The sequence below is a fragment of the Solanum verrucosum genome, unplaced genomic scaffold (assembly GCF_900185275.1).
Source record: "Solanum verrucosum unplaced genomic scaffold, falcon-dt-bn FXZP01000232.1, whole genome shotgun sequence".
In the NCBI taxonomy this organism is placed as follows: Eukaryota; Viridiplantae; Streptophyta; class Magnoliopsida; order Solanales; family Solanaceae; genus Solanum; species Solanum verrucosum.
In genome coordinates this window covers 1,307,851-1,328,952 of record NW_026020017.1, presented here as the reverse complement: position 1 = coordinate 1,328,952, position 21,102 = coordinate 1,307,851, and the positions used below count along the sequence as shown (strand labels likewise).

General features: G+C 36.7%; 1 protein-coding gene across 2 annotated transcripts; it reads right to left on the bottom strand.

Annotated features, from left to right (window-relative positions):
- Positions 1-9,581: 9,581 nt before the first annotated feature.
- LOC125820976 (uncharacterized) lies at positions 9,582-16,310 on the bottom strand. Of its 2 annotated transcripts, none has more exons than XM_049500404.1 (9): positions 15,869-16,310; positions 14,079-14,475; positions 13,846-13,982; positions 13,661-13,764; positions 13,349-13,570; positions 12,666-13,160; positions 11,095-11,507; positions 10,411-10,504; positions 9,582-9,999 (listed from the first exon to the last, which is right to left on the bottom strand). In XM_049500404.1, exons 1-9 carry the CDS (start codon positions 16,076-16,078, stop codon positions 9,864-9,866), a joined length of 2,208 nt encoding a protein of 735 aa, XP_049356361.1. In that variant the 5' UTR covers positions 16,079-16,310; the 3' UTR covers positions 9,582-9,863. The 2 variants fall into 2 exon arrangements, with proteins under 2 accessions (XP_049356361.1, XP_049356362.1); XM_049500405.1 differs by having other exon boundaries at positions 13,846-13,986; positions 14,083-14,475.
- Positions 16,311-21,102: the final 4,792 nt, after the last annotated feature.

Sequence of the window (21,102 nt, the reverse complement as noted above, 5' to 3'; positions counted from 1 at the left end):
TGTCCAAGAGTATGGGCTCAAGTTTAACCAACTCTCTAGGTATGCTCCTCACATGGTTGCTAATTTCAGGGCTCAGATGAATAAGTTTCTCTATGGAGTGTCAGACTTAGTGAAAACAGAGTGCAGAAATGCTATGTTGTTGGGAGACATGAACATCTCTAGGCTCATGACTCATGCTCAGCAGGTTGAGGGTGATAACTTAGGGAACAGGCTAAGGAGACTAAGAAAGCAAGAATAGGTAACTACGAGTATTCCCACCAGAAATTGGGTGGTGGAAACCGCTCGCATTTTCAACAGAAGTCTTCGACTCCAGCCCCTTCATCAGCTAGTGCTCCATTCCCCAGGTTCCGTAATGATCAGAAAGGTAGGGCATCAGACTCTAAGTCTCAAGGTAGTGTTTCAGGCACCAAAACTTACCCAACTTGCCCGAAATGTAGTAAGAACCATCCGGGCGAGTGCCTTGCAGGTAAGGAAGGATGCTTTGGGTGTGGTCAGTCTGGTCATAGATTGAAGGATGTCCTTCTAGACAGGGTCAAGGAGGAAATAATGGTAGAGCTCAGTCTACAACTTCAACAGCACCAGCAGGTCACCCGACTCAGCAGGGTAACTCTTCTGGTACTGGTGGCGGACAGCGCCAAAACAGGCTTTATGCTCTTCAGGCTCATCAAGATCAGGAAGATTCTCCTAATGTAGTCACTGGTACGTTACGAGTCTTTGATCTTGATGTTTATGCATTGTTAGATCCAGGGGCTACTTTGTCTTTTGTAACTCCTTACATAGCAGTCCAATTCAGTGTTAGTCCAGAAACTCTTTCAGAACCCTTCTCAGTCTCTACTCCAGTCGGTGACCCAGTTATAGCTAAACGGGTATACAGAAATTGCCCTGTCACAGTCTCTCAGAAAGTCACCTCAGCAGATCCTGTAGAGTTAGAAATGGTAGACTTCGATGTCATTCTAGGCATGGATTGGTTACATTCATGTTATGCCTCAGTTGATTGTAGAACTAGGATTGTTCGTTTTCAGTTTCCAGACGAACCAATCCTAGAATGGAAGGGTAGTAGCTTAGCGCCTATGGGTCGATTCATTTCTTACCTTAAGGCCAGAAAGATGATCTCTAAGGGTTATCTCTATCATCTAGTTCGGGTTAAGGATTCTAGTTCCGAATCCCCAACTCTTGAGTCAGTTCCTGTAGTCAGTGAGTTTCCAGAAGTGTTCCCAGAAGATCTTCCTGGAGTTCCTCCCGAAAGGGAAATAGACTTTGGAATTGATCTCCTTCTAGATACCCAGCCTATCTCTATTCCTCCTAACATAATGGCTCCAGCTGAGCTTAAGGAATTGAAAGAGCAGTTGAAAGACCTTCTAGATAAGGGCTTCATCATACCCAATATTTCGCCATGGGGTGCACCAGTGTTGTTCGTGAAGAAGAAAGATGGTTCTCTCAGAATGTGTATTGACTATAGGCAGTTGAACAAAGTCACAATCAAGAATAAATATCCCATCCCCAGGATTGATGACTTGTTTGACCAACTTCAGGGTGCTAGTCATTTCTCAAAGATAGACCTCAGATCAGGTTATCATCAGCTTAGAGTCAGAGATAGTGACATTCCGAAGACAGCCTTCAGAACTCGGTATGGTCATTATGAATTTGTAGTTATGTCATTTGGACTAACCAATGCTCCTGCAGCTTTCATGGATTTGATGAACAGAGTGTTCAAGCAGTACTTGGACTTGTTCGTTATCGTCTTTATTGATGATATCCTCATTTACTCTAGGAATGAGGAAGAACATACATGTCATTTGAGAGTTGTTCTCCAAACTCTCAAAGATCGCCAGTTATTTGCAAAGTTTAACAAGTGCGAGTTTTGGTTACAATCAGCTGCCTTCCTTGGGCATATTGTGTCTAGTGAAGGAATTCGAGTAGATTCCCAAAAGATAGAAGTAGTGAAACAATGGCCCAGACCTACCTCTGCTACAGATATCAGAAGTTTCTTGGGTCTAGCGGGCTATTACAGACGGTTTGTGAAAGGATTTTCATCCATAGCCTCTCCATTGACTAAGTTAACTCAGAAAAAGGTTAAGTTTCAGTGGTCAGATGATTGTGAGAAAAGCTTTGCAGAACTGAAAACTAGGTTGACTACAGCTCCTGTCTTGACTCTACCAGAGGGTTCAGATGGCTATGAGATCTATTGTGATGCATCCAGAGTCGGCCTAGGTTGTGTATTAATGCAGCGACGTAAGGTTATAGCTTATGCTTCTAGACAGCTTAAGGTACATGAGAAGAATTATCCAACTCATGACCTCGAGCTAGCAGCAGTGGTGTTTGCACTTAAGATTTGGAGACATTACTTGTATGGTGTTCACGTAGATGTGTTCACAGACCATAAGAGCCTTCAGTAGGTGTTCACACAGAAATAGTTGAATCTTCGCCAGAGAAGGTGGCTTGAGTCCCTCAAAGATTATGATATGAGTGTGCATTACCATCCTGGTAAGGCCAATGTAGTAGCAGATGCCCTTAGCAGACTATCCATGGGTAGTGTAGCACATGTTGAGGAAGAAAGGAGAGAGCTAGCAAAGGATGTTCACAGACTTGCTCGCCTAGGAGTTCGTCTTATAAGCATATCAGATGGTGGTGTAACGGTTCAGAATGGGGCAGAATCTTCTTTGGTAGTAGAGGTTAAGGAAATGCAAGATAGTGATCCAATCTTGCTTGAACTTAAGAAGGGTGCAGTCCACAATCAGAGAGTGGAGGTTTTCTCCAAAGGGAGAGATGATGTACTTCGCTATCAAGGTAGATTGTGTGTTCCTGATGTGGGTGAATTGAGACAGCATATTCTCGCAGAAGCCCACAATTCCAGATATTCTATTCATCCAGGTGCCACTAAGATGTACCGTGATCTGCGGGAAGTCTATTGGTGGAATGGTATGAAAAGAGATATAGCAGATTTTGTGGCTAAGTGCCCTAATTGCCAGCAAGTCAAGGTAGAACATCAGAAACCAGGAGGTATGACTCAAGAGATTGACATTCCTACTTGGAAGTGGGAGGTGATCAACATGGACTTTATCACAGGTTTACCTCGTACTCGCAGACAACATGACTCCATTTGGGTGATTGTTGATAGGGTTACTAAGTCTTCTCGCTTTTTGGCGGTCAAGACTACAGATTCGGCGGAGGATTATGCTAAGCTTTACATTAATGAGATTGTGAGGTTTCATGGAGTTCCTTTGTCTATCATCTCAGATAGAGGTCCTCAGTTTACATCTCATTTCTGGAAGTCATTTCAGAAAGGTCTTGGTACTCAGGTTAATCTTAGCACAGCATTTCATCCGCAGACGGATGGTCAGGCAGAGCGTACCATTCAGACCTTAGAGGACATGTTGAGAGCTTGTGTGATCGACTTCAAGGGTAGTTGGGATGATCACCTTACTCTTATTGAGTTCGCCTACAACAATAGTTACCATTCCAGCATTCAGATGGCCCCTTATGAGGCATTGTATGGGCGTAGATGTAGATCTCCAGTTGGTTGGTTTGAAGTAGGTGAAGCAGCCTTGATAGGACCATATTCGGTCCTTGATGCTATGGAGAAAGTGCAACTCATTAGAGATAGACTTAAGACTGCCCAGAGTCGCCAGAAGTCTTATGCAGATGTGAGAAGAAGGGAACTAGAGTTCCAAGTTGATGATTGGGTTTTCCTGAAAGTGTCACCTATGAAGGGGGTGATGAGATTTGGCAAGAAAGGAAAGCTCAGTCCCAGATATGTAGGCCCTTACCGGATCTTGAAAAGGATTGGTAAAATGGCTTATGAGTTAGAGTTACCAGCAGAATTAGCAGCAGTGCATCCAGTCTTTCACATTTCTCTTTGAAGAAGTGTGTGGGTGATCCAGCATCCATAGTGCCATTAGAGAGTGTGGCTGTGAAAGATAGTCTTTCTTATGAGGATGTACCAGTTGAGATTCTCGATCGTCAGGTTAGAAGGTTGAGAAATAAAGAAGTCGCTTCAGTCAAGGTTTTGTGGAGGAGTCAGTCAGTAGAGGGAGCTACTTGGGAAGCAGAAGCAGCCATGAAGTCCAAGTATCCTCACCTCTTTCCTTCCGATTCCATTCCAGCTTGAGGTAATAGTTCCTCTTCAGTTTTTCAGTCATTCATGCGTAAATTCAGTCTTAGAATCATGTTCCTTCAGTTTGTACTTGCATTTTCAGCGTATTTGCATGTTCTTGGAACTCAGTTCAGTCAGAAATTCAGTTCTCAATGTTCAGTGGTAGGGATTGCAGCCCTCTCCCTCCATTTCAGCTAGTTTAATTTTCATTCGAGGACGAATGGTCCCAAGGGGAGATAATGTAACACCCCGTATTCGAAACAGACAAGAATGCAGATTTTGAGAAGTTGCAGGTGCAACTTACGGTCACCATCCACGGACCGTAGGTCAGACCACGGCCCGTGCTGGTGGTCCGTGGTTCGCCACTGCAACCCCTCCCCAGCCAGCTCAGAAAAAATTGGCTAAGTCTCAACTCACGGACAGACCCACGGTCCGTAGATCAGACCACGGTCCGTGGTCTGTGTCCGTGGATCAAGACCTCCTTTACCCAGCCTCTGACACGAACTACGGTTGACCAGCACGGACCGTCGTTCGATCCACGGTCCGTAGGTCTGACCGTAGATCGAAGGTTAGCAGCCAGTTAGCTGAAAATTCTGATGGGTCAACTTCAGATGGTCATAACTTTTAGCACAAAATGAATTATGTGTCCCATGACCTATGGTTAGATAGATAATTGAATTATCTTTTCAACTCCACTGAGTTTGCTAAATTCCGACCTCCGAGTAAAAAGTTATGCTCGTTTTAGTGAAGGCCTATCGAGCAGGCTTGACTTACGGACGCGATCTACGGACCGTAGATTGACCTACGGCCCGTAGGTCCAATCCGTAGGTCACTCCGACAATAGTTAATTCAGGGGTCCTTTGGTCTTTTCCTATTTCGTTTAACTCCTAAGATACATCGTTTAGACCCTAAATCATGAGATTTTAATCAGTTTAAGCCTAGAAACCTAACTAGAACTTACCTAAGTCAAATTCATTAATCAAAACTTAGAAAATTAGAAGCAAGAAGGGAGAAAAAGGTCAAGAACCCTAGTTCAAGAACGCAGCAAGGTTCCATCAGTTCCAGCCCCGAAATCGAAAGATTTCTCCGTGGAATTCGTCACCAGGTATGTGGGATTTCACTAGTGGGTTCCTTTCGCCTATTAGGTCCCTAGAATTCAGTTAGATTCTTGATTCCATGATTATGAACAGACCTAGGGTTTCTAGAATTTGAACAGATCATCATGAATTAGTTATTTAAATGTTCAAAATCAGATTATCATGTTATTGCTCAGTTTATCGCATGAATTTCAGAACCCTAGCTATGTATTTCTTTAGTTCTTGAATTACACATGCTAGGTCAGATATTTCAGTATTCAGTTTTACATGCCTCAGTTTATGAATGCATCATTATCATATTAATTGTTGCATTCTCAGTTTGCATGTTCAGTTTCGAGCTATCTAATATTTACAGAAACTCAGTCATAATGTGTTAACCACTTAATCTATTGGGAGTAGCATAATACCGAGTTGGACTAGGGTTTCAGCGTACCCATATAGTCCTAGAACTACGAGCCACGTAGGTGTAAGTCCCCTATGTGGGCAACATTAGTTTAGTGATCACGCCAGCATGCCTCTATACCTCTAGCAGGGTATATTGGGTCCTCTCAATGAGGCGTATACATCGGACTCCACATTTAGCTCATGTGGTTTTATGTCGGTTATTAGTAGCTCCCACAGTTCAGTCAGACTCTATTGCATTGACCACATTTACAGTTCATTCAGTATTCAGTCAGCATGTTATAAATTGGTCATTGCATTCAGTTAGCTTAGTATTCAGTATCTATATCATGTTCAGATTATTTCATTGCTTTATTGCTTTGTTCAGTTATATATTCTTTCACCTTTACTCTGTCCTGCTTGCTCAGTACCTTTCAAGTACTGACGCATACGTGCGCTACATCTTTTCGTGATGTAGGTTCAGGTGCTCAGTATCCAGATCACGCTTAGATCGGTTCTCGATCTTCAGTTCAGCAGCATCAATGGTGAGTCTTCATTCTTCGAGGACTAGTGACATGTTTATCTTTATCGCTTTTAGTCTTTAGTTTCAGTTTTGCTAGATCTAGTTGGGGCATGTCCCAACATTTCTAGTCAGTTTAGAGGCTTATTCCAGACATAGATAGATTCAGGTTAGTATTGAGTTAATAACTTATTTGTATTAAACTCATCAGTTTTCATATATCTCAGTTATAGTATATGGGTATTCCCCATCTTTCAGATTTATTTATGATTTAGCTTCCGCACAATTTCTATTATTCAGATTATATTTAGTATGCTCATGATCATGCCAGCAGGGTTAGCTTGGGATCACTTGTGGTCCTAGGTCCCGTGTCCGCGTCTCGGGGGTAGCTCGGGACGTGACAGTATGAGGTTGGGCAGTTCTTTGGAATGGACTAGCACTTGAACTGGTGGATTCCATAAGTTCTTTTTGACTTATTATAGAATTCCTTTCGGTTTCATCTTCGCTAACATATATAGTTTCTATTATTTCATCAAGGCTTGCTAATCTTTCTTGGTTATTATACTCGTCTCTATATCCTAAATTATTTGTTCTGAATTTGCATGTTTTAAAATGTCTTTCTACTTCTGCTATGCCCATATTTCCTATTTTACATCCTTTGCATTTAAACGTTATAGTCTCATTATCTCTATATTTTCTTTCTGCTTCTTGCAACGCTTCATCTACTTCATATCCTTCCTATATTATTTCTACATTCATTAGCTCTTTTTCGGATTCTAATTCTATTTCGTCTTCTGGATCTGTTTGATTAGAGTAGCTATAATTGGTAAATCTTATTGATGTTTCTCCTTTTGTATTAGTGTACATTAGATGAGATTCCGGTGTGAGTGCTTTCTTTTCATTGAATTGTTCCAAGTTCCATTCTAATCCTGCATGCTCTTCTGAATTTATTTTTATTGGCTTTATTAGCTTTATGCCCTTGTTACCCATTACTTCTACTATATCTTCTACTTTTAGTCTAAACCTTGTATTGCTACTTGATGCAATTTTTCCAATGAAGCCTACACACATAAGTAGATTATTCCCGCTACTCATTTCTTCGTATCTTTTAGTCTGTATTCCTATTTTTATATGCTTTCCGAATTCTTCTAAATTAATCATAAAATCCGGGCTAATATAAAATATTCCTCCATTATTGGTCATATCTACTTCTGTTAATCCTATAATGGATTTCTTTAGATCAGACCACCGATCATCGTATATTACTATTAATACTTTAGTTCCTAGATTTTTTCTAGTTAATCCTTTTAATCCTACTACTATTAATCCCATATGCATTAATGTCAGTCTGTTATGTATTATCCCTCTTAGATATTCTGGGTTTATTAGATTTATAGTAGCTATTTCTTTTCCTATAGCTGATTGTTCTTCCATATAATGTCTATATAGCTGATTATTTCTCGCAAAATATCCTGTAGCATATAATATCTTTGGGTTAAGTAGGTTTAACTGATTCAGTTGGAATATTTTTATGTCTTTATCTATATATATTACTTGGTTTAATTCCTGGATTTGTTTATCCTCTTGTTTGTGTCGTGTTAAAATTCATGATATAAGGCTATTTCCTATTCTATTATCAGAGAAACTTACTCGTGGTCTTTCTTCGGCTGCTGCTCTTCTACCTGAAAGAAAATCCATTTTTGAGGTTTTCTGGCTGTTATTGGTCTGTCTTTATATGGAGTGATTTCTATATTTTTTTATTGGGTTATTAATTCTTCTATTTCTGAGTTCCTAGGTTGTTCTTTTAGAGCTTCTTTTTCTTTTATTATTTATCAATTTTTTAATAATTACTTGATCTGATTTACTTGCAGGTTGGTGATCATCAACCCTTGTGGATCTGGTTGGATGCTAGCTGTAAATTTTAGGGCTCTAGCGTATGATGGATCTTGACATAAATCATTCATGAAATGAGTTTTTCTTCTAGTCTTTGTATTGTCTTTTTTAATTCGTTGACTTCAATAGTTACTATTGCTACTTGCCTAGTAATTGTTGTAACTAATTCAGTTGTTCTATTTTTTAATTCGTTAGGCTTTTCTGTTATAGTCTTTATTAGCTTTTCTATTTCAACTTTTGTAAGTATCTTTTCTATATTAAATTTATTATATAAATTAAATTGGTAAACCCAGCCCTTATAGTTTAATTTTGGCATCTTCACACACACACACACATATATATATTATTGGTTTATCAATAATGTGTTATTAGTTTAGGAGTTCTGGTGTTGATTTTGATTTTTATTTTAATTATCGGGTTATTGATTCTTAACGGTTTGAGGTTTTTTCGAGATTAACCGATAATCCAATATTAAATTAAGAAATTATATTTATACCATTTAATATATAAAATTTTTTGACTTAAGATTTAGTTTCATACTTTTATTTCTGACTATCTCAAACTCTTTGATTCTACAATGTGCTAGTATTTGTTTTTGAGTAAGATGTAATATATCAACTCATGTGCATAATTCATTTGGTTTGTCACTTTATTTATAAGTGATTCTTAATTAAAAAAAAATTGTATATCAAACCTTAACGATTAAATCGATAACTAAAATGATAATGATCAATAATTGATAGATCTATAGCCGATAAACTAATATATTAATGATTCTATAAAGTCAATGAACTTCAAAATAGAATTGAACCTATTGATATGACGCTATCACTAGTTTGTTTTAAAAAAAATATTTTTATCAAAACATAGTGCAATGTGGGGCCTATTTAACAACTGGATCCTTATAATTAGCATTTGGTCACGTGGCTAAGTTTGGTAGGTAAACGGCCCAAATCAATTCATTGAATTTACTTTATAGGCATGCATGATTAATTAATTAATTAATTAAAGATTATTATGCTACTTTCTCTAGTCATTAATTATAACTTTATTTTATAGTACTATAGACCTACCAAGATAAAATTATGTTCACCTATAATAAAAGGACATGATAAATATACTAAGGTTATGCCACATTTTGCTACCTAGTGCTTATGCTATTTTTTCATTTCATCTCCTCTCAAATGTTTTGAATTGATTTTATAAGAAAACAAAATAAATAGTATATATTTATCTTATTGATGATGTTACATGTAGTTTATTTTTTAAAATGGTGATATCTAAACTAAACCAGTATAAACACACCTTAACTATTTTATCGCCAACATATGTATAAAGTAACTTTGTCACAAGACTTGCTCCCTTTGTCTTTTGTTTTCAAATAGCAACAAAATTGAAGGACAAAGAAACTATAATATTCCGAAATTGGAGATGGGAAAAGATAAGAAGACATATCCAAATGTATTAACTTCGACCTCTGTCCATCAAGATTTAGACAGATTGAAACAAATCACCTAGTGAACTTTACACAAACCTTGTTAACACTTGTTCATTGCAATAACAAATATAGAGATGAACTTTGGGAAAGTAGTCTAAGAAGGAAAAGAACATTACTCCATTCATCAAATATTCAGTGCTATAACAAAACAAAATTGCTGCATCATGGATAGAAGATGGCCAAAAAAAACAAAAACCCTTCTAACTATACACAAATAGCTTACTCTTCCACACTACCTTTCGCCTTCACGTGTACAAAATTTTATGAAACAATTCCTGACACTGAAAATAATGAAAGGAATACGCGTATGGAATGGCAGTGTGAAACATAGCACGCTAAAGAATTCTCTGTCTTCTGTTGTTGTCCTACCTTTTTTGACAACTATTGGTGCAATTGGCAGTAGCAATCTTGCCTGCAATCGAGGACTGCTTCATGGCAAAGGCGCCAGTATTCATTGTACGGAATAGACACCCATGGCAGTGTCGGAGGAAGACCAATCTTTGGAGCAGATGGAGTTCTATATAATGAGAAAGTAAACAGAAGTGAGAAAGCCAGCAAGATTAAGATATTGGTATGACAGAAGTCATTTTCCATAAAGAACACTTCCTGAGAAATGTTTTCCGGTGTTTGATTGATGATTGGAAAATATTTTCTAAGAAAAATATATTAAAGACTAATATTAATAATAATAATAATAATAAGTAGCAAGTAATATGAAGTAGGAAAAATGACTTCTGCCCATAAAGGAGAAAAGTCATTTCCCCTCTTTTGATGGGACCTCAAAGAACATTTTCTTGTAACTGAACACTAGAAAATGACTTTCTCGTGGAAAACATTTTTCTGAAAAAAGACTTCCGTCAAACCAAACATATCTCAAGAATTAGTTAAAAGGTGTAAGAGAAGATCTATTGAAGAAAAGTTGAAATACCTTTTCCCTGTCAGAACTCCATAAGCTGACAATGCAATAGAAGATCTAGATACATCAGAAAAAACATTTCTGTAGTGTGGCCAAACTACTTGTCCTGCAACATATTTTTGCGGAGTTAGCAAACACAATAAACACACTTCAAAAAAGAATAAACAAGAAGCAAAGATGTTATACAACCATGGGCAAGTAAGATGAAAGTATGATAAGCTGGGAACAGATAGAAGCTAGTTCTAGTTTCCAGCTCGACTCACTGACATGGTAAAATGGTGCAACAGTTATGTGAAAACTTGTCATGTATATTATTCTTTGTCGGTTCACTTCACTGGTGTCATTACAGTGGTAGTAGAAAATTTCTATTACTTGGAAAGGGGAAATGTGTAACTATGGGAGAAACAATAAACATCCTGTCAAATTTACACTAAAGAGCCCTTGCTCAATCAATTGTTGAAGAAAATGTTTGCTCCCCGAGTTGTAGATACCACTACATGAATGAGATACTATCAGAAAAAGGTGAGGATGTTGTGGAATTAACATTTAAAAGTTGGACTTGCAGTAAAAAGGATCACACCACGTAGAGGAGACCTCCCATCCAATAAAACAAACTCTAGAAGCAATAAATATGTTATCCTTCACCTCTTTGGTCACAAAATTTTAAGAATTAAATAGAAATGCTCAAGGACTTACTTAAGCTCAAAAAATTGCTGTGAAGAAATGAAACCGGAACTGCAGATCTACAGTGGTGGGGATCCTCAGATCCTGAAACAGTCTTATCAGCAGATTTAACCTCTGCTGAATTAGTGGCATTTCTCTGACACAAAACAATCTCAAACCATAATCCACTAGGAAATCGTTTCCTCCTCATGAACCAAAAGAAAATCTTAATATAAGGTGTGGCATGAATTATAGATATGCCAAACTGAATGGCTATGCAAACAAAGCTAATGGTTGTCTTCATAATGGTGAAGAAAATATAGAACAATGAAGTCGTTGGTAGCAGAAGTAAAAGTGGAGTAAATAGGAGAGACCCAACAACATGTTGTTCCACACTGTATGCATAGCTATCTAGTCTTTGACGAAGAGGATTCCACTTCCTACCCCTGCAATTCAAGGAGGCAAAATGTTAGTGGTTTTTTAAGCAACCACCACAACAGAAGCATATTGGTGACTAACAAAGACAAAAGAGATCTATAAAAAGGAGAGACCTGACACAACATGCTTTATACTGGTTTCGCAAGAAAATGATATAGTGACTTTGTGAAAATAGCTCAGTTAAGCAGTCCTTTCCAGTTAAAAACCAAGCAAAGTTATGGTGGATGTCCATGAAGGAGTTGTTTGACGAGCACAGTTTGGGAAAAACAACCATGGGAATAAAAATTGAAGAGACAAGTAAATATAATAGAAAGCATAGACTAAATAGGCCGTCAAAAATGAACATTTGTTCCATATAAGTTAAATAATGATTATAACCAGAACATAGACAGCGAGGTTAGGTATTTTTGGTTAGTCATCTTTCCTTTCAGCTGCTAAACTCCCCACGGTATCAGATGAATAACCAAATTAAAGTGTGAAGCTATTACACTCCCCTTTTGATAACCACACTCCTCTTCTATATTGTTAGACAATATTAACCTTGCGAAAATTCACGTCCCTCTTTTACCTCATTCCTCCTCAAGGAATGACCCTAACATAGATCACACATTATTTTCCCCATCTTGATCTTACATATCCCCCTTTTTCTGTTCCTTCTTTTCCTGCAGTTCCTGCTTTAGCAAATGGTGGTGTTTTCCGATCTGTTGTCCAGCAGAAAATAGTCCCTACGCCATGGTTAATATCCATAATTTTTTCCAGTCACCCCGGAAGTAAAATTATTGACTAATTAATTCCAGACAAAGGTAAAGATCCTTGTTTTTTAAGTTTAAAAGGGGAGAACTGGTTCAACTCACACTTCACTAAAAATGATGAAAGATTTATTTTTAGCTTTTAGGGCATTTGGATTGAATGTTCATAGGGAACACTTAGTGTTAAGTGATGAAGCTTCAATGTTTACCTCCTCTTTCCAATGTTATTAAGTAGCCTACAAGAATGAACCAAGTTCTGTTGTATGCCCAAAAGAAAAAGGACTATATATTTTTGGTCACCATGTCTAAACCACGTAGTGACCTCAAAAAGATAAAAGTTGATTAACCCTGGATTAATTGATCAATACCAGTCCACAAGATACTTTAGAGTGCAGATAGCATTATAGGGAAAGATACCTGAAAAGTCGCCATAAAGCATCTACTGCCTGTATTTGCCACGAATATAGCAGTGTAAGCAACCACTGAAGAGCAGAAACATGTGTAGTTGCTAGTGAAATTGTGTCGATGATCAGAGCAGCTGCTGCTGTCAGACCAAACAATGAACCAAATACAGCTACTACTTTTATGAGATGAATCAAGAAGAAACCCAATAACCACCATAGGGTAGACCAAATTTGAATAGCAATCAGGGAAATTGTTCCAAGAACTCCGGCTAGCTCAGTATTCAACTTGAATCCCGCTGGGTTTCCCATAAGCCACACACAACCAGTACGCAGAAGATAGTTAGTGGCATTTTCAGAAAAACTTGAAACCCACACGCAAGCTGCTCTAGCTCGAGACCACAATATGATGCCAAGAAAGTTCCCCAGAAGTAGATCAACTACAAGGCCTGCCCACATGGAATGTTTGTGAAATGCCGCTTTCTCAGCATACTCCACACAGGATTGAGACCTAAATACAAGTCCTCTTAGTGCAGAAATTAAAATCAGAAAGCATAGCAGAAAAAATAGTATACACATATCAATCAATTGCACCAGGTTCATTATATGAATCCTCTGCATTCATTTTGCTCTATCCAGAATACACAGAACACACATAGCAGGATGGTTCAGAAAAAAAGGTTATCAGAGAAAGTTTACCTGAGACCAAAATCTTTGAGAATAACCGGCCAATAGAGGAGCTGGCAGCATCGAATTTCCATATTTTTGCATGTATTGGAGAATACCTTCTCCAACGCAACATAGATATATGAGTGAGACACATGGATCAAGCAGGCATGGAAGAACTGAAGGATAACGTAGAAGATAGTAGAGAATGATGCAAGCAATATAGCAAGCAGTTGCCATGTCAAAATAGAAAACCTGGCAAGACATTGGATAGCTATTAGAAATAGCAGAGAAACCAATGAAGCAGCAGAAAATCAAAGCATGTCAAAGTTTAAAAGATGTTACATGCAAAAGAAATGGAAGGGAGCCCTGGATCTTTTGGCAGAATAATTTGCTTCTGTAAAGACTCTAGCTGCATTAGCAGTGTTGATAGATAGAATTACAGCATCCTGTTTTTCAGATAATTGAAAGCAAAGAGGTTTAGAATCAGTTAACAGTGCAGGTAAGATTAAACTTCATAATTGGTATACCAAGTCAAGATATGGCCGCTTCCTGTTAAGATCCTTAACCCATTCAGGCTTCTTGCAATGGTTTGTCACCTGCTCAGATGAACTCTTGAAACCCAATGAGTAATGGTGGCCACCAAACACAGGAATTCCGTAAAACACTACCTGAGTTTATTGTGAAGAAAAATAGAACAATAAGGAACAGCAAGACAAAGTCAAGTAAATCTAAGGATGTCGTATGGGTGATTATGACTTACATACGTGGACATCTAATTGGAATATGGTTTCTCCCATCCTATGTATATGATGAACTTTTGGTATTAGCTCTACTTTTCTGCTAACAGCTTGAGAATTATCACATACAATCTGTGCCCAAATATTATCCTTTAAAGAGAATGCCCTACTCTGCTCTAGTATTGCATCCAATTTGTGACATCCACATCTCCATCTTCCACGTTTCCCTTCAGGTGCATGTTGTTCAGCACACACACATGTCCTCTTACTAGTAGAGTTGACATGCTTTTTCCCTTTGCTTCTGACCATTAGCAACTGCCCATTGCTGCTGAAATCTGCTGCATAATAACCTAGCAGAGATAACTTGCTTTTATCTTGTAGAAACACAGGCATCTTTCTGTTTATGCCTTGAAGAACCCTCTAATAAAATGAGACAGAAATCATCATATAATAAATTAGACAAAAATACTAGTACAAGATAATTGCAACAAATTTGTAAAAGAATAAAAAACAGTTTTCATAAAATATATATATAGTGCACATGTAAAGAAATACAACATAGTTATCTGTACAAATGAATCAAATCCATGAACTAGCATGGGATAGTTGCAAAGTATAAGTAATAAGAATGTGATTTCCTATAATTCTGGACAAAACTATAATGGACGGAGGGTTATCACCCACAAAAGCCACTTACACAGTACATGTTTTTGTGGGTGTATAATTGATCCCAAACATCTCTAAATCCACGTTGACATATGTTCAATGATTATCATCCAGACTTCTCATATCAAATAAAAACCAGAAGAAACTTGCTCAGACCAACCATATTGATCCATTTGCTTGAGGTTTAGAAATTTTATCTCCTTAAATTAAATGCATTTACTTTAGTACCTAAGCTTTAAGTGTGTAAAGGGGAGAAAATGGTATTTTACTAAAAGCACCATACCAAAGAATGTTACCACATTTTCATTGGTTATTTCTTAGCATAAATGTGGCTTATATTTGGAACAAGGAGGAAGTTCCATGTTAACTACCCTCATTTTAACCGCATGTCCTCATACCATCTATTTATGCAGATTCCTCAAGTATAGCCAATAAAGATTCATTAGTCCCAAAGTTTCCTAATTTTTTAGCAATCAACGAAAAATCTAATTCATCACAAGTTATACTCTATAGATGCCAAACATTATCTCTTTTTCAAAATAAAAAGGCAAAATTTCATTGCCAAGTTCATCTCCATAAAATGGTGTCAAACAGTTAAATAAGAGAGGGAAGGAAGCTCAACCTTTACCCACTTCCCCTTTCCACACTTAAAAATATTAACCAGTTGACTATGTTTCATCTTTTTCATATTTGAAGATGATCACATCTCACCCTTTATTTCACTATTTTCATATTTGAAAATGATCCCAGGTCACCCTTTATTCCACCATTTTGACATTAACTAGCTCACCATTTTCACAACAAACTTTTAGAGTAAGGCAACATGCACTTTTTACAACAAACTTGAAAACACAACTTAGATACTCAATTCACATCACAACAAACTTGAAAAGATATACTTAGAAACTCAATTCACATCACAACAAACTTGAAAAAACACAAACTTGGATACTAAATTCTCATCAACCCAGATTGTGAAATTTGAACACCAACCCAGCTCATCAATGTTTCATCTTTTTTCATATTTTGAGATTAACCCAATTCACATTAAGGCATTTTTTTCAACTTTTCTCACAACAAACACTAAATTACATAAACCCAGATTGCAAAATTATGAATCTTTGAAGGGTTATTTAAGAAATTTTACCTCAAGATTCATATGGGTCGTCATAGAAAGAAGTGAAGATTCATCGCAAGCGAATGCAACAACAATGTCGAAAGAAGCATCAGATGAAGAGATAAACCAACCAAACAAGAAAGCATAGGAATGCAAATTAGTCAATTGATTTAAACAAGAAAGATGGGTTGGCCACCAAAGCCTGCACTTTCTATTGGTTCTTCTCATTTGTCTATTCATTTCTACTTTTGATTCAAAATTTTGACCATTTGGGTGTCTAAATCTTCCATTTTTGTGGCTTTTGGGTGGATTTTTTGCGAGTTAATTACAGATCCTTGTGGGATTTTGAAAGCTCTGCAAAGAGAAGAATTACAGATCGAAACATTGGAGGGGAGGGGAGTGACTGGGGAAGAGAGATTCGCTTTGGAAGTTGCGAGTAGTAGGGAAGTAAAGTGGAAGAATGTTTCTTTCTTGGTTATATCTCTGCTATTTTTCCCCCTTTTATTGGTTATATTTTGAGTGACTTTATATTTTACTAATTTAAATTGTATTTCACAAGTAGAATTTGTAAAATATGTTTAGTGAATAAGACTTGTAAATTATTATATTTTGAAAAAGAGATATTTAAATGCAAATTACATTTGACAATCATATATATAAGAGATATGATTGGTATCTCTTCTCTTATTTGAGAAATGTGATTTATAAGTTTGCATTAATTGCTATGTTAAGACACATTTGAGAACAAAGAATTACATTGTACACTTGGGATCACAAAGAAGTTTGGATTTTCTTTCGCATTAAAGCACTTAGTGAGTTTGAATATATTTGAATTATTAAGATTTAGAACAAAGTCTAATATTATTAAGAGGTATTTGTGTGACTTGTGAGGATAATATTCATCATCACTTTATCCACAATCATTAGTTGCTATCACTAACCACCTGTGTTATCACAACCACCATCATTACTAACCACCTCTCCTATCACAACTATAACTGTCACTGTCACCATCATTGTTAATCACTTTTTTACCGTTATCTACTACCAATCACCTATGTCATCACATTTACCACATTTGCTAACTACTATCTTCAGTTGCTACCATACTTACCTCCCCCATAATTACGATTATATTCATGGTCACCACCATCCCGTTTGTTAGGGTTTTGCCTCGATTTTTCTTATTATATTTGAGTTTTACTCTTTTCTAAAAGGAAAGTTAAAACATTACCATAATTGCTTTTACCTTTCGGTAAAGAAAAATATAATTTTCTTTCATATTTGATTATTCTTTCTTTGGAGGAAACATTTGGAACTTTATAGATTAAAGATCCTCTTCCCATACCAAGGACGTAAGAGTATCCACAATGTAGTTATTAAAGAGTTTTGTTTATAGGAGATATTCTCTGAACAATCACATTTATTGATCACATATATATTACACTATTACAAAACTATTCTTCAAAAATACAATATTTATTGATCAAACTTTAATTTAATAAAAAATAAAAATTGAACATAAGTTGTAGTGTACTAGTATTTAATATATTCTTCCCACATATTGCAAACAACCTTCTCACGTTGAACTTACATTTTTCAATTATACGATCGAGAAGATGAACCAACATTGTTACTTTTAGCCATTTCTTGGTTAATTTGGTTGGTAAGTCAAATATAATAAAAATTGTTGAATATAAATAGTAAGGTAGGAATTGATTTGAAAGTAATACTCCCTATGTCCATCTTTACTTGTCCATTATACTAAAAATAGTGGTCCAACAGTACTTGTCCACTTTGGAAAATCAAAACATAATTTACCCTTTTATGTTTGTTTCACCATTGCTATTAAATACAATCCAACATCTAATACATTTCTCAAAACATTAAATTTAATACTCCATCCGTCCATATTAGTTGATCATCTTACTAAAAATAGTTGTCCCATATTAGTTGTCCACGTTACTAAATCAAGAAAGCATTAATTATTTTTTTCCTATATTACTCTTGCAATTAATTCTTTTTTAAAAGTGTTCACATTTCTTTGTAAAATTCCCAATAAGTATTTTAAAGGGTGAATTAATAAAACTATCTTCTTATTTATAATTTCTTAATATGCTTGTAAAAAGGAAAGTGATCAACTAATGTGGAACAAGAGGAGTATGCTCTTATTATTTATTGTTTCTTAGGGTGTGTGTCAGACTAATAATGAACAACTATTGTTGGATAAAGAGAGTAATAAACTTTATGTTGGTGATAATAATCATTATATGTGATATAAATGATTCTAAAAGTAATGATATGAATTATACATTTTATTTACATATGAAATAAATTGTTAGTTAATATAAATGTATGATTGTCTTTACAAAATATACACTTGTTGGATAATTGTTATATTTAAAAAATCTCAAATCATGATTTTAGGAAAATCTAAAATTTCATCTCATGATATGACAACATCGTGAGATCGTATGTCTAAACACTGATTTCATCTCGCCATATGAAATCACATGCCCAAACACCTATTTATAATATTTGACTATGCATAGTTTATCTTCAACTAATAAAATTACATGTCTTGGATCTCTTTATATAAGAAATACGTGATATTTAAAGTACTTCCATAATGTTATCATTTTCAAATATAGAGTAAAAGTATAAATTAGACATAGTAATTTGATTATTGAGTAGTTTAGCACGTTCAAAATGAAAATTCACAATTTTAAGGGATTAAAAAGTATACAAGTCATCTCTCTCATGCCAACAGCGTATGTTAGCTAAACCTAAGCTAGTGGTGTCACCATGGCAAGAGGACGGGGAAGAGGAAAGGGAAGACCAAGACGGTAAACTATTCTCACTTTGGGTAGCGCTAATGAGGCAAGACTAGAACCAGAGAGGAAGAAGAAAGTAACCCCTGCTGCCACACATGCTCGAGGAACCCTAACTGAGCCCACTCCGATCTATGCAACTAATGGGGTCCAACAACTCCACTTGAGTACGAGAGCTACTACTAGCAAGACAGAACCAGTAATTGCGACTGTGCAACAGAAAGGCGAGGTGAGTACCAATGATATAGTAACTGGGGCACCTCTCATTACAACCACAAAGAAAGGTAAAGCTCCGATTGAATCATGGGCTAATCTTTTTGCTAAAAATAGATCGGTTACAAATGGTATGGCTCTATCTTAAATCCCACCTCAAGTAATTGATGGAAAATCAGTCATACATTTAGATAAAACAGAGGTGGATAGGGAAATTGCAAAGTGGAAGTGTGCTCTGATAATGCATGTCCTTGGTGAGTCTCCAGGATACAATACCATGCATAAATATATTAGCCAGACCTGGACAGAGGTAGTGGCGCTTGAAATATTCATGCATGAGGAGGGGTATTTCATAGTGCGGTTCCAATCTGTGGAAGATATGCAAGCTATCATATTTTTCTGGTCGTATTCTATAAATAATAAACCCCTAATTTTAAAGAACTGGACAAAGGATTTTAATGTTGATCAGGAATTCCCCACAAAAATCCCTATATGGGTTAAATTTCCCAACCTACCCATGAACTGCTGGGATTCTGATTCACTAAGCAGGATTGCAAGTGCCATTGGAATTCCAATGTTTGCAGATGAGTGCACGACTAAGCAGATGAGAATTTCTTTTGCTAGAATGTTGGTTGAGGTGGATATTACTAAGCCACTACCTGATAAAATCAATGCCATTGATCCAACTGGGAAAACAATAGTGCAAGGAGTGAAATATGACTGGAAGCCTATTTTTTGCCAGAAATGCCAAATAGTAGGTCATGAATGCCTTCATGAGCAGTCTATGAGACGCAGAAGAGCCTTGAAAAAGGTAGTGCAGAAGTGGATCTCAAAGGAGGTAGGGAAGCCAATTAATAAGCTTGTCATGAGTGCAGGGCCTACCTTTGCATCAACAAAGGATGGAACTGTGTGCAATTGTGACAGAGCTCGAAATCATCAATAGTTTGAAGGCAATTGGGGAAGACAAAGCCCCTGGTATTTATGGCTACAACGTGGTTTTTTTTTAGAAAGCTTGGAACATTATTAAAGATGATGTTACTGGTGCTGTACAACATTTCTTTATCACAAGAAAGATATATCGGAACATAAATTGTACTGCAGTTACTCTTGTGCCTAAAGTTTCCAATCCAATGAACATCAAAGAGTACATACCAATAGCCTGCTGCACTGTAATGTATAAAGTTATTGGGAAAATCTTGGCTACTAGATTACAAAAGGTTGTCTTTACCATAATCAATCCCACTCAGGCAGGTTTTGTTCCTGGTCGAAGAATTGGAGATAATATCATCATGGCACATGAGCTTGTAAGGTCTTATACTAGGAAACATGTATCACCTAGGTGCATGATCAAAATTGATTTACAAAATATGATAGTGTGGAATGGATATATCTGGAGCAGGTGATGCAGGAGTTGAATTTTTCCAATCAATTCATCTCTTAGATTATGGAATGTGTGAAAACTATTCGTTACTCCATACTTGTTAATGGGAACCAACAAAACCATTTCCACCAGCAAAGGGTTTAAGACAGGGCGACCCAATGTCACCATTCCTTTTTGCGATTGCTATGGAGTATCTCAGTAGATGTCTCACCACAATTGTAGGAGTAAAGTAGTTTAAATTCCATTCGAGATGTGCTAAACTCCAAATCACTCATCTATGCTTTGCTGATGATCTACTCATGTTTTCTTGAGGTGATAGCTCTTTTGTCCAGGCTATGATGGAATGTTTTCGACTATTCTCAGGTGCTTTAAGTCTGCAAGCAAACATAGGGAAAAACTGCATATATTTTGGAGAGGTAACTACACAAGAAAAGGAAATAGTAGTGGCTTCACCTATGGAGATCTCCCATTCAAATACCTCGGAGTAACTTTGTCCACCAAGAAGATCTCTTTAATTCAATGGTACCCGCTGATCACAAAGATGATAGCTAGGATTTCCTCTTGGACTTCAAAGAAACTCTTATATGCGGGCAGAACACAACTTGTCCAATATGTGCTATTTAGCATCCAAGCATACTGGGCTCAACTATTTGTACTCCCCGCTAAGGTAATAAAATTAATTGATAGCTATTGTAGAAGTTACCTATGGTCTGCAAGTAATAGTATCACCAAAAATGCACTGGTAACATGGAATAAAGTTTGCTCTCCTCTATGTTTTGATGGACTAAACTTGACTAATGTGAATGTATGGAATAGAGCAGCTATTGCTAAAACTCATT

Bases quoted from the DNA above. Each gene is read 5' to 3' on its own strand.
- LOC125820976 (XM_049500404.1), bottom strand. From the start codon at position 16,078: ATGAATAGACAAATGAGAAGAACCAATAGAAAGTGCAGGCTTTGGTGG. The intron at 14,476-15,868 runs GTAAAATTTCTT...TCATTTTATTAG, and splicing joins CGACCCATATGAATCTTGAG to AGGGTTCTTCAAGGCATAAA. The intron at 13,571-13,660 runs GTAACATCTTTT...ATGTCTTGCCAG, and splicing joins CCCTTCCATTTCTTTTGCAT to GTTTTCTATTTTGACATGGC.